Source organism: Cannabis sativa, chromosome 7 (assembly GCF_029168945.1).
Source record: "Cannabis sativa cultivar Pink pepper isolate KNU-18-1 chromosome 7, ASM2916894v1, whole genome shotgun sequence".
In the NCBI taxonomy this organism is placed as follows: domain Eukaryota; kingdom Viridiplantae; phylum Streptophyta; class Magnoliopsida; order Rosales; family Cannabaceae; genus Cannabis; species Cannabis sativa.
The window spans coordinates 5,954,044-5,966,813 of NC_083607.1; the positions used below are offsets into that span (position 1 = coordinate 5,954,044).

Consider the following 12,770-nt stretch of genomic DNA (forward strand, 5'->3'; position numbering starts at 1 on the left):
TTGGTTTTCTTTCATAATGGCTATTATTTTTTTTTTAATATAAGGAACATATCACTAAATTTTAAAATAAATAAATAAAGTGTAAAAAAAGGGCCTAAACCTATCTAAACAAGTTTCTAATCGATCATAAATGTATACACAATTAATTTATGAGATGACATGAACTAGAGATACTTTAAAAAAAAACTTGGATAGCATACTTGAAATATAAAAAACATGATGAATCAAAAAAAGTATAATGCTTGGTGAAAACATTTAATACTAAATAAACAAAAACTTCAAAATATAATGGAGACCAAGTGATGCATCCACAAATTCTACTTAAAATAGTTCGGCCATAACAAATCTTTCTTCTAACTCGAGCATTAAGTAAAGTACAACATGATGAAAAATTTAAGTGTTGTTTGGTAACACTTTTATTTTCTAATTTTCCAATCACAAAATGAAAGTAAAATTTTTGTTTTCAAAATTTTTGTTTTTTAATATAATGGAGACCAAGTGATGCATCCACAAATTCTACTTAAAGATAGTTCGGCCATAACAAATCTTTCTTCTAACTCGAGCATTAAGTAAAGTACAACATGATGAAAAATTTAAGTGTCGTTTGGTAACACTTTTGTTTTCTAATTTTTCAATCACAAAATGAAAGTAAAATTTTTGTTTTTTAAAAAACAAAAATGTGTTTGGTAACTACTTTTGTTTTTCATTTTTTAAAAACAGAAAACAAAAGTGTATTCTGTAAAGTTTATTTTTATTTTATTTTTTGATTTTATTTAAGTCTGGTCTAGTGTCCGGGGTCGGATTTGGGTTCGGGCCAGAGGTCGGGTTCAGTGTTAGGGTCGTGGGGGGGGGGGGGGGGGGATTTGAGTCGGGTACGGTCGGAATCCAAAATATTAATTAAGAAAAAAACCGTTTAAAAAAATATTGAAAGTGATTTTTTTTTTTTTTTTCATAATTTTGATTCTCAATTAAAAAATTAAAAAGTAAAAATAGTTTTATAGAACATGTTTTTAAAAAAAATATTTGAACTTTTTCAATTTTAAAAATAGAAAACTAATTAAAAAAGTGTTACCAAACGCCACCTTAAAAAACACACACATAAAATTAATAGAGATAAGAATATATATTTTTCTAAAGGAATATTTGCACCATAAATATTTTATTTTTTAAAATACACTTAAATACTTGATTTTTTTTTTTCAAAATAAATACCAAACGTTACTTTTTTGTTGCATCTGTCACTATTGTTTACTGATATTTTTAGTAACCAATAAAATATAATAAAGCTAAAGAAATATAATAAACGAAGAATGAACCCTCAGTTTTTACGTGGTTCAAGGATTAATGACCTTCAGTCTACAAATCAATATTATTATGATAAGAATGGAAAAACCTTTTGATTTATACATGTGTTTGAACCTTAGAATTTTTCTGAGCACTCAAGGAATGAGATTCTAACCCTTAGCAAGAGTGAGTTTTCTTATATTTATAATGCTACGATTCTAGTATGTAAACTTTGTCTATTGATGGGGTAAATACAGATAATACATTGATTATGGGCTCATTTGGTGAAGCCCGACCCATGAGGCATTGCTCTTCTTATCAAATCGTATCATACTTTTGTGGATAATAAAGAGGCATAAATGCTTTATTGACAATTGATTTAGTTCCATATTTGGAAAACATGATTCTCGGACATGATCATGGGAATTAAGTCTTGATATTGTGAGATTTGATAATTAATGAATGTAATATGGAGCTAGATATTCGAAAGTCAGATTAACTACTCCTCTGGAATCTTTGCTTGGGGCTATTTGGACACATACAGTGCTGAAGGTTTATCTCATCTGGACGAGTCGTTTGTCCAGCATCCGGAAAGCTTGAATTTGCTAATGAATCCAACCCATTTTCTTGATTGGGCTTGGAACAGCTGAGACGTGGATAATATTTACCCTAAAACTTTTAGAACTCAAGGAGTTTCAGAGGCTTGCCTTCTTCCTTCAAAATGGCCCAAGGAAAGGTGGGTGCTTAAAAAGGTTGAGTTCTAAGTATAAATTAATGGTTGAAAATTTCTTGTTTTTTTGAAATGAGGCAACAAGTGGCATTTTTTCTTTGGCTCATAAAGATTACTTTCACTAATGAAGTGTTTGTATCATGGATCTGTAAAACAACAACTGATCATGTTAGCAAGTGTCCCATATCATAATTTGAATATCTCGGTTCCAAGCAACGCATTAAATACAAATATGATATCTTTCCCAGACAGTTGGATGTATTTTGTGTTTTCTTGGATATAATCTTAGCCATTGATCTGAGGTCACTATAATCACCACCATTGTTGTATAAATACAATAATTTTTGTGATGTGGTGTGATTTATATTATATTATATTTTAATTATAATCGATTTCTGAGTTATTGTGTGTTATATATTTTTACTTATTTTGTTGTAGAACTGGTTCTATTTAGTTTATGTCTCCGTGTTGAGGGAACTGATTTCCTCTTATTTTTTAATTAGAATCGATTTCTAAGTTATAATGTATTATTTGTTTTTAATTATTTTTTTTTTATGAAACCGGTTCAGTTTTATTATATCTATTAGTGCTTTTGGAACTGAAACCCTCTTGTTTTTTTTTTTTTTTAATTATAACAAGTTATTGAGTTATTGTGTGTTATTTGTTTTTAGTCATTTTATTGTGGAACATGTTCTATTTTAATTAATATCTCATATGGTTTTTTATTTAGTCATTTCAAAAAATAGTTTTCGAATTATTTATTTTAGAAATTGATTTTTGATTTAATTAATTCAAATAACCAATTTTAATTTAGTTATTTCGGAAACCGATTTTTGATTTAGTTAATTCAAGAACCAGTTTTTGATTTATTTATTTTATTTAATTAATTTTTGAGTGTAATATTTTATTTTGGTTACTTTACGGAATCAATTTTTTTTATCTCTGATTTTTAACTAGTTGATAAATATAACTGATTTCTTTATGTTATATTTTCAATTATTGTGTATTATTTTTCTTTTTTATGAAACAGGTTAAGTTTAGATTTATACCTCAGTACTTTTAGAATTGATCCCACTTTTTTTTTTTTTAATTATAACTGGTTCATGAGGTATTATGTGTCATTCGTTTTTACTGAATTTGTTGTGAAACTAATTTAGTTTTTAATTTATGTTTCAGTGCTTTAATAACTGATTTCCTCTTTGTTTTTTAATTATAACCAGTTTGAATTGTTCTGTGTTATTTGTTTGTATTCATTATGTTATAGAATCGCTTTTATTTTAATTATAACTGGTTTGAGTTATTTTGTGTAATTTATTTTTATTCATTATGTTATAGAACCGATTCTATTTTAATTATAGCCGATTTAAGTTATTGCGTGCTACTTGTTTTTATTCATTATGTTATAGAACCAGTTCTATTTTAATTTAGACATCTAAATCCAGTGATTTTTCCAATGACGACAAAATTCCATTAACTTTTCTGACAATTTTTTTAGCGACTTTTCTAACGACAGTGACTTTTCATGCGACTTTTTCAACAACTTTTCCTGTAACAATAATTTTTTCGACGACTTTTCTTGCAACAAATAATTTTTTCGGTACCGATGTCTTCTCCGGCAATATTTACTATTAGAAATTTTGTCAAATTTATTTATGGTCATTTTTTTTGTTTTGGATTCTCATATTTCAAACTTTAATTATTTGAGATCAATTGAGAAATACTTCTTTTTTGTATCCATTAATAAAAAATATCATCATATTATATTTCAATTAAATGTATCCACTTTTGTAAATGAGTTACCCAATATATCTTCACCCTCCATTTAAGTTCAACACATAATTTACATTAACTAATGGGTATAATAGATGTATCATCTATAAATGTGAGTATATCTTAAATAATATAAAAATAAAAGTAAAAATTAAAATATACAAAGTAAAATGAGTATACAATGTAATTTTTTCAAATTATTTTGTAATCCCAATTTTTTTGCATTATTTATGCTAACATTTATTTTTCCAAAAAAAAAAAACCTCTAAAAAACAAAAAATCCATAACCCTAAAACATTATTTAATTATGCCATAAAAAAAAAGTTAAACTATCTTATTATTCCAGCAAAAAAAAAAAAGCTTATCTTATTAGTAATGTCCAAAAAAATCTGCTACTATTCTCTTCTTTCTTTTCCTATTCTCTTTTCATATAGAAAGAACATCTAATAAAACTAAAATTGCATAACTTTTTCTATATCTCTCTAATAATTGAGATTTTCACAACCTCTTATCACATATTAGGACTTTCCAGTTTGAAAAAGGACCCTCACCAGTGTCATGTATTGCAGGCACCCAACCCATGGCACTAGCAATTTCTTGAAGCTCTGTTATCACAGATACAGAGTCACGTATATAAGCTCGACCACCAGGCCTCAACATTCGATCCATCTCAACCATAATGCTTGTTATGTTACATCTCTTTTTCTCAACAGAGAAAAGACCTGCAGCATGTATTAAGTCATATGTTCTTGGATAAGTATCAAATGGCTCACACCAATCATGCATAACTCCAATGAGTCCACGATCATAGATAACAGGTAAGGTATTGAACCCACTAACAGGGACAACATTCATAACCCAACCATCATATTGGTTCTCAATGAGAGCTGTTGCAAACCCTCCAAATCCAGCTCTCATGTCAAGAATGTTTCTGAACTTCATCTCTATCCAATGATAAGCACCAAGATACCCATCTATTGTTTCCTTCCAGTACTGTGATTCTGCTCTAAGAAGTTCCTTTCTTGATATGTACCCATCCATTGTTATGCTCAGCAGCCTTTCTGGTGGAGTTTGAAGTCGTTCGGGCCATGTAGTAACGTTAGCTCCATAACCATTTTCGGGCAATCGGGTGATGCATGGCTTCAAATCAACATACCAAACATTGTCTGGATCATCAGTGGGATCACATAGCTTAGGCTGCAATTCAGGGTTACGATTTGAATAACAGATATTGTTCAAAGGCTTCTGCCATATAGCTATGTATCCTTCTTTCTTTACAAGTTTCCAACATATGCGTGTGGTGAGGTCTTCCATTTCTTTCCATTGTTCTTGAAGGTTTTCTTGGTATTTATAAACAAAATATCCTCCTGCCCTTAACAACCTATTGACCTCAAGTAGCAAAATTCCCTCATCGCGAGTCCAATTAACTCTACATCCCGAGCAATGAATCAAGTCAAATGCTTGGCTTGGATACAACAACCGCCTCGTGGCGAATGCAGCCATCATTGCAGGCACACCTCGTTCCAATGCAAACTGAATCGGGTGCTCATGGCCATCTTTAGGTGCTATTGACAAAGTGGTCACATTACGTTCCATCAAATAGGCCCCAAAACTTGCCACTCCACAACCAATGTCTAAAGCAACTCGTGTGTTTCTCCCAAATGCAATTTCGGGAACCATCTGTTGTTATTCAAGAAATCATCATAAGATTGATGAATGTCATTACAAGAAAAAAAGAAAAAAGCCATTAGAGTAAATAAAGTTTTAATGTAAAAGAGAATTCTTGGAAGTGTTCAACCTCTGAAATCTGGTCCAAATATCTACCAGCACCATGAATAAACTCTGTCCCACCTCCAGGGAAAACAATTTTATATTTCTTCAAAGCTATCAAATTCTGACCACCTTTATCTACAGCCAAACGTTTATAAGGAATATTACTGAACCATACCTGCAAAATTCAATCTTATTCATCAACTCAGAGAATTAAAGAACAACAGTTTCTGCAGTAAAATTCCAAAAGAAAGTAATCCAATTCAATTTACCTGGTCTCTGCTTTGCGGCCATGGAATCCGATGCTGGTAACCTTCGGGCATCGGCACCAAGCAATCCAAAGCTTTTCCTTGGTCAGGGCAATGTCTCTCTAATTTCTCCCCTCTATGAGTCGAATTCAACTTGTTTATCTCTTCCACATTATCCAAACAAGGAATGTAGTCCACCATGCTCTGATCACAGAGCTTGAATTTCTCAATAACCCTAACCTTCTTCTCCTTAACCACATCGTCTATTATTCCGCTTAAATTCCTCAAATCCTCAATCAAATTCGGATCGAACTCTCCAACCTCAAACTCCTCCGACATCACTCCATTCTCGTCGATTATCCCCGTCCTCCTCGCTGCCGGGGGAGGCGGAGGAGACGCGTGAAAATGACCATCACCGGCGGTGGCGGAAGAAGGGGAGAAGAAGGTAAAGGCGGCGAGAGGATAGGAGTAGAAGGAGGATGAAGATGAGTTGTTAGAGTAGAAACGAGTAGCGAGGAAGAATAGGGAGAGAGAGGTTACAAGAATGGTGAAGATTTTGACAAAAGTAGGAGTTTTGATAATGTCGGTTGCTGTGGAGGTGATCAGCTTCATGGTGTTGAGTGATTGGATGGTGAGAAAAAAGATGTATTTTCTCGGAAAATTATGGGTTTCATCAGAAAGGTTCTGATTTCTGGTGAGTTTGGATTTTGAAAAATTCTTTATGAACAATTAACATAATGATCGCATCTACATATATTTTGCTTATATTATAGGGTTTTGCAAATTGCAAATTAACATAAAACAATTAATTTTTATTTACAATTTTACAATTTAAAATTTTTATTTTTAAAAATATGTTTATAAAGTTTTAAAATTATTAAATTAAATCAAATTCATAACAATTATTAATTAACTATAAATAAATTATAAAATAACTAAAAATAATTAAAAAAATAATTTCATAACAACTATAAATAAACTATAAAATAACCAAAAAAATAATTTATTATTTTTACTAAAGAAATATATTTTTACATAAATAAATTCAAAATGTAAAAATAATAAATTTTCTGTGAATATACCTTTTGTAATTTTTTTTTTTAATTTTTAGTGTATTATACAATTTTTTCTTTTAAAAATATATATTGTTTATTTTTCTTCTTTTCTTTCTTTTTTTTAAAAAAGTACAACATATTTTGCTTGAACAAATAAAAAATATAATCTATTCTATATAAAATGTGGCTATGAGAAATTATTGGATGACTTTTTTTTTAAATAAAAAAAAATAACAAATTATTTGATATTGCCACAAAGTTAGCATTAGTTTTTTTTTTTGAAGGAAAATGGTAACTTTATTAATAAGAAGATTCAACCACTACAATAGAAAGAAAATCAGGAGGAACATCATCCTCACTAAAAATACGATCTGGATACAAACAAGAGCTACGAGCAAGACAATGTGCAGCTTTGTTTACAGAACGTTTAACAAAATTAATTGAGACTAACGGCAAATCGGCTAAAAGAGAACGACAAACCGCCACCTGAAGGCCAAAAGGAGAAGGTATCTCCACCGTGCTTTAGACTGCCTGGACGACAACCAAAGAATCGGTTTCAAGGTCAACCGGTCCCCAATGTTTCCTCTTGATCCAACTCAAGGCCTCCTTAACCCCTACCAATTCAGCCATAGCCGAATCCACACACCCCACTCGTAAAACTGTGAAGCCTTCAATGAATCGACCCTGAGAATCCCGGGCCACCCCTGCCGCTCCAAATCGACCATCACTTGCAAAGATTGCACCATCGACATTAACCTTAATCTTTCCCATAACTGGTTTCACCCAATGCTCTAAGTCCTCTCTTGAACCCGTAGGAACAAGTAGAGACCCCATTCTCCTCTGTTGAGCATTTCTCCATTGATTAAGGACTACTCTTTGCCAATAGAATAACCTCCGCCGCTGACATTGATTTGTCCCGCCAAACCACCTCATTTCGGGCATACCAAATCGCCCAAAGAACCATGAGCAATTCTTCCTGGGCCGTGGATGAGTGTTGTAGCAGAATGTGGCTAAACCAATCCCAAAAAGACTCCATAGGCGTATGACTCCAATTTAGAACCGAAAGATGCCAACAAGACCGTGCAAAAGAACATTGCACCAACAAATGGTAAATGGTCTCAGGCCCCTGGTTACACATAGGACAAGCTTGGTCTAGAGGAATATGTTTGGTGGTAAGTTGAACCTTAGTAGCCAAGCAACCAGATAAAGCACGCCACATAAGTTGGTGCACTTTGGGAGGGACATGAAGCTTCCATGCAATTTTCCATATCTTAATCTCAGCCTCACTAGTATTAGTGATCTCTGAATGGTGCAGCAACCGATATGCCTCCCTCACAGTATAGAATCCATAAAGATCCTTATGCCAATACCAAGTATCCATAGGAGTCTCCTGATCAATGTTAGTGCGAATGATGATCTCTTTATCTCGGTCATTGAATATATCTGAAACCACCTCTAAATCCCAAGCCCGTTCTCCTACCACCATGAGATTATTAACCGTCCACGTCTCCATACCAGTAGCTCTAGAAGTAACCCACGGTTGAGACTCATCCGCAAGCCACGGGTCAAATTGAACACTAACATTCGTACCTGGACCAACCCCCCGACGAGCTCCCTTCTTAATCAAAGCTTGCGTTTCAAAAATACTCTTCCATATGAAACTAGGATTCGGCCCAAGAGAAGCACTCAAAAAAGAACCCTGAGGATAATATCGGGCCTTATATACCCGACTAACAAGAGAATGAGCATTTGTAACTAACCTCCAAGCTTGTTTTCCCAACATGGCTAAGTTGAAATCCCTTAAGTCTCGAAAACCAAGCCCCCCATGATGCTTATGGCGGCACAGCTTCCTCCAACTCACCCAACTTACCCCACGGTTCTGATTGGATCCCGAGCTCCACCAATATTTGCTCATCATACCCTCTAGTTTATTACAGGTTTCCACAGGCAACAAGAAAACAGACATAGCATATGTAGGAAGAGATTGAGCCACTGTTTTAATCAATACCTCTTTTCCGGCTTTTGAGAGCAAGCGACCTTCCCAACTCTGAATTCTCTTCTGCATCTTATCCTTCAAGAAGCCAAGAATTGCATTTTTATTACGACCCATGATACAAGGCAAGCCAAGATACAAACTGTTTTCAGGAGCTTCATTCATTCGAAGAAGATTACACATATCTTGTCTAGAGGCCGAAGTTGTGTTGAGGCTAAAGAAAATAGTAGATTTAGAGTAATTAACACACTGACCTGAGGCTTGTTCAAATAGTTGAAGCAGAAGAAGAACACTACGAGCCTCCCTTTCAATAGCCTTACAATAGATATAACAATCATCCGCAAACAACATATGAGAAATTATGGGGGCACCATTACACACACGGCAACCATGAAGAGCTCCCTGAGCTTCAAATCTTTTTATGAGAGAAGAAAATCCTTCAGCACACAAAAGAAATAAATAAGGAGAGAGCGGATCTCCCTGTCTAATGCCCCTTCCAGGAACAATTGGCCCCATCTCACGACCCCCATGAGTAATAGTGTACGAAACCGTTGAGACACAATGCATAATGAGATCAACCACCCGCGCATTAAAGCCCATTTTTAGCATGATATTCTTAAGAAAAAGCCACTCAACACGGTCATACGCTTTACTCATATCAAGCTTAAGAGCCATATAACCTTCCTTTCCAGCTCTTTTCCGCTTGAGATAATGCATTACCTCGAACGAAATCATAATATTATCAGTTATAAGACGCCCGGGAATGAAAGCACTCTGATTCTCTGAAATGACTGCAGGAAGAACATGCTTCAACCGATTAGCTAGAACCTTGGAGCAAACCTTGTAGAGGACATTACAGAGAGCAATCGGTCGCATGTCACCCATAGTAATGGCATTTTTCTTCTTGGGAATCAACACTAAATTAGTATGATTAAGACCAACAGGCAACTGTCCAAATAAGAAAAAAGATCGGACCTGTTTGATGACGTCATTACCCACAATTGCCCAACACTTTTGATAAAAACCTGGAGTCATGCCATCGGGTCCAGGGGATTTATCTGGGTGCATCTGAAATAGAGCATCTTTCACCTCCTCATCGGTCAAAGGTTGCAAAAGAGAGTCATTCTGGGTTGAAGTCACAGTAGCAGAAATCCCATCAAGAACATCATCCATAGTACAGTTGGAGCTAGTAAACAGATTCTGGAAGTAAGAACACATGACATCTGATAGACCCGATTCCCAGTCAACCCAACTTCCATCTTCGCATTGGAGTTTATCAATAGCATTCATACGGCGCCTAGAAGAAGCCGTTGCATGGAAAAATTTGCTATTTTTATCCCCCTCCTGAAGCCACAATTGTTTAGATCGTTGGCGCCAAAACACCTCCTTCTGAGTAAGAACTTCAAAAAGTTCTGTCTCAGCTTCCTTATATTTAGAAATAGCATCAGGATCCCTACCTTGCTTCCACCGCCTCGCCTCCTTCTTCCAATATTTTATACGAGAAGCAAAATTACCCGAATAATCTTTGCCCCAAACCGAAAGAGATTCCCCACACCGTTGTATTTTCTCTTGGATACCCGCTAGATTATACTCCTCCCAACACTCCTTTACCACCTGATAACACAGAGGTTCCCGAAGCCAGCAATTTTCAAAGCGAAATTTGCGACTCCCGGAAACTATATTATGCCGAGCCAAATCAAGAAAGATGGGACAATGATCAGAAGAAGATACCTCGAGATTAATAAGTTTAGCCCGTGGGAACAGTTGGAGCCATCTGTCTGTCACAAGAGCACGATCTAAACGGACCTCGATCCAATTATCGGTTCCCCGACTTTTCTCCCAAGTGAACTGATGTCCGACAATGTCTAAATCAATTAATCCACACTCCTGAATAGTGTCCCGGAAGCCGTCAACTAACCAGATAGGATAGGGATGTCCCCCTTTTTTGTCCTCTTGAGATAAAACATTGTTCATGTCACCAATTACACACCAAGGAAGAGTGTTTCCACGAGCCAACGTCCTGAGTTGCTCCCAAGAAGCCCCTCGCAAACTTCTCTTAGATTCCCCATAGAACCCCGTAAGACGCCACTCCCCAACATCAGTAGGCCGCACCTCCACATCCACAAAATTCGTGGCATAGTTCAACACTTTGACGTCTTCCTTATTTCTCCATAGTAAAGCAACCCCCCCACTCCTACCACATGCATCAACCGCAAACATACCTTCAAACTTCAACTTAGCTCGAACTCGCTCCAACACATCCTTACGACACAAAGTTTCACATAAAAAGATATAATCTGGTTTTCTATGGGCTACAGTATCATATAGGAATTGTATCGCCCATGGGTTGCCCATCCCACGACAATTCCAACTTAATGTACTCATAATTAATCCACCTAAAGTATTGCAATTAATAATAAATTTGTTCATATTGTTTATTTTTTTATTAAAAATTATTTTCAAATTTTAATATTTAAAATTAGTTAAATTTTAAATATTATTTTAAATTAAATTTGAATGTTTTGATAGTTTAACCAGCCATTTTCATTAATTCTGAAGATAAGTTTAAGACGAATAATAATTTTTTTTTTAATTCATATTACAAAGTATGATAGTAATTTTTGTTTTTATTTAAATCACTATTATGCTTTTAAATTTCAATAATTATCACTATATTGAATATTATTAATTTTAAAATTATAATATTAAAAAAAACTAAAAAACTAAAATAAAATTAACATACTGACTTAGCACGTAACATCTATCTAGTACAGCCATGAATCGATGTTCCCATAGCGTAGACTACATATTTATTTATTTTTAAAAATAATTTGTAAATTTTAGAAAAAATTTAAATAGCTTACAATTTAAATATAAGATTCAAATAGGTCCAACATTAGGATAAGGCGGGCTATAACCATACTAAGAGCTCACCCAACCCAATGACTAAAAAGGAAAATATGTATACACACCTATAAAAACTAGAAAGTATAGGAAAAGAGAATAATAATAATTGTTATGAAATAATATAAAATAATATAAAATAGATGAGAAGAAAGAAGAAGAAGATGAAGAGAGAAAGAGAAAGTGAATGAGAATTTCTGAGTTGTTTATTCCAATGGGGTGAACCCCTATTTATACAAATACAAGAGGAATGTTGATTACAATTCATGGTAATAAATAAAAGATTTGGATATCCACATAATTATTAATATTTATAACACTCCCCCTTGGATGTCCATAATAGCTGCCTTATTAAAAATCTTGTTGAAAACTTGGTCAAAGGAAAAAGAGTATAGTGTAAACTAACTCCCTCCCCCTCATTTAGGCATTTGTGGAGATCTTCTAATCGACGAATTTCGATCTTGTCTGTCATCTTCTCAAATGTTGATGTTGGTAATAACTTTGTGAATAAGTTTGTAAGATTGACACTTGATTGAATATGTTGAACACCAATATGCATTTTCTTGAAGCGTATAAAGAAGAATTTCGTGAAATGTGTTCTAACTCTATCTCCTTCAATGTACCTCCTTTTAGTTGAACGATGCAAGCAGTATTATCCATAGAGAATTGCTTGGGTTGATACTTCTTTATTGAGTGCAATCCATATGTTTCCCGAATATGCTATGTCAATGATCTCACTCACACACATTCTCTACTTGCTTCATAAAATGCAAGTATGTTAACATGATTTATAGTTGTCTCGTTAAAAATCTTGCCAGAAAAACCCAGTGGGACAAAATCTGAGCTAGGGAAAAGAGTACAATATATATTTCATATTCATAATTATTTGCAAGTTGCCTCGTTAAAAACCTTGCCAGAAAAACTCATTGGGACAAAACCTGAACTAAGGAAAAAGAGTGCAACATGAATATGTCTCCCCCTCATGCACATATGATCCATAATTCTTTTGGTGATAA

The 12,770-nt window shown here is 34.1% G+C and overlaps 1 protein-coding gene and 1 pseudogene across 1 annotated transcript; both read right to left on the minus strand.

Moving 5' to 3' along the window:
* Positions 1-4,099: 4,099 nt before the first annotated feature.
* LOC115697866 (probable methyltransferase PMT10) lies at positions 4,100-6,541 on the minus strand (annotated as a pseudogene).
* Positions 6,542-7,157: 616 nt separating this feature from the next.
* LOC133039587 (uncharacterized) lies at positions 7,158-7,691 on the minus strand. Its single transcript, XM_061118482.1, has 2 exons — positions 7,476-7,691; positions 7,158-7,343 (listed from the first exon to the last, which is right to left on the minus strand). Exons 1-2 carry the CDS (start codon positions 7,689-7,691, stop codon positions 7,158-7,160), a joined length of 402 nt encoding a protein of 133 aa, XP_060974465.1.
* Between the last annotated feature and the right edge of the window lie 5,079 nt (positions 7,692-12,770).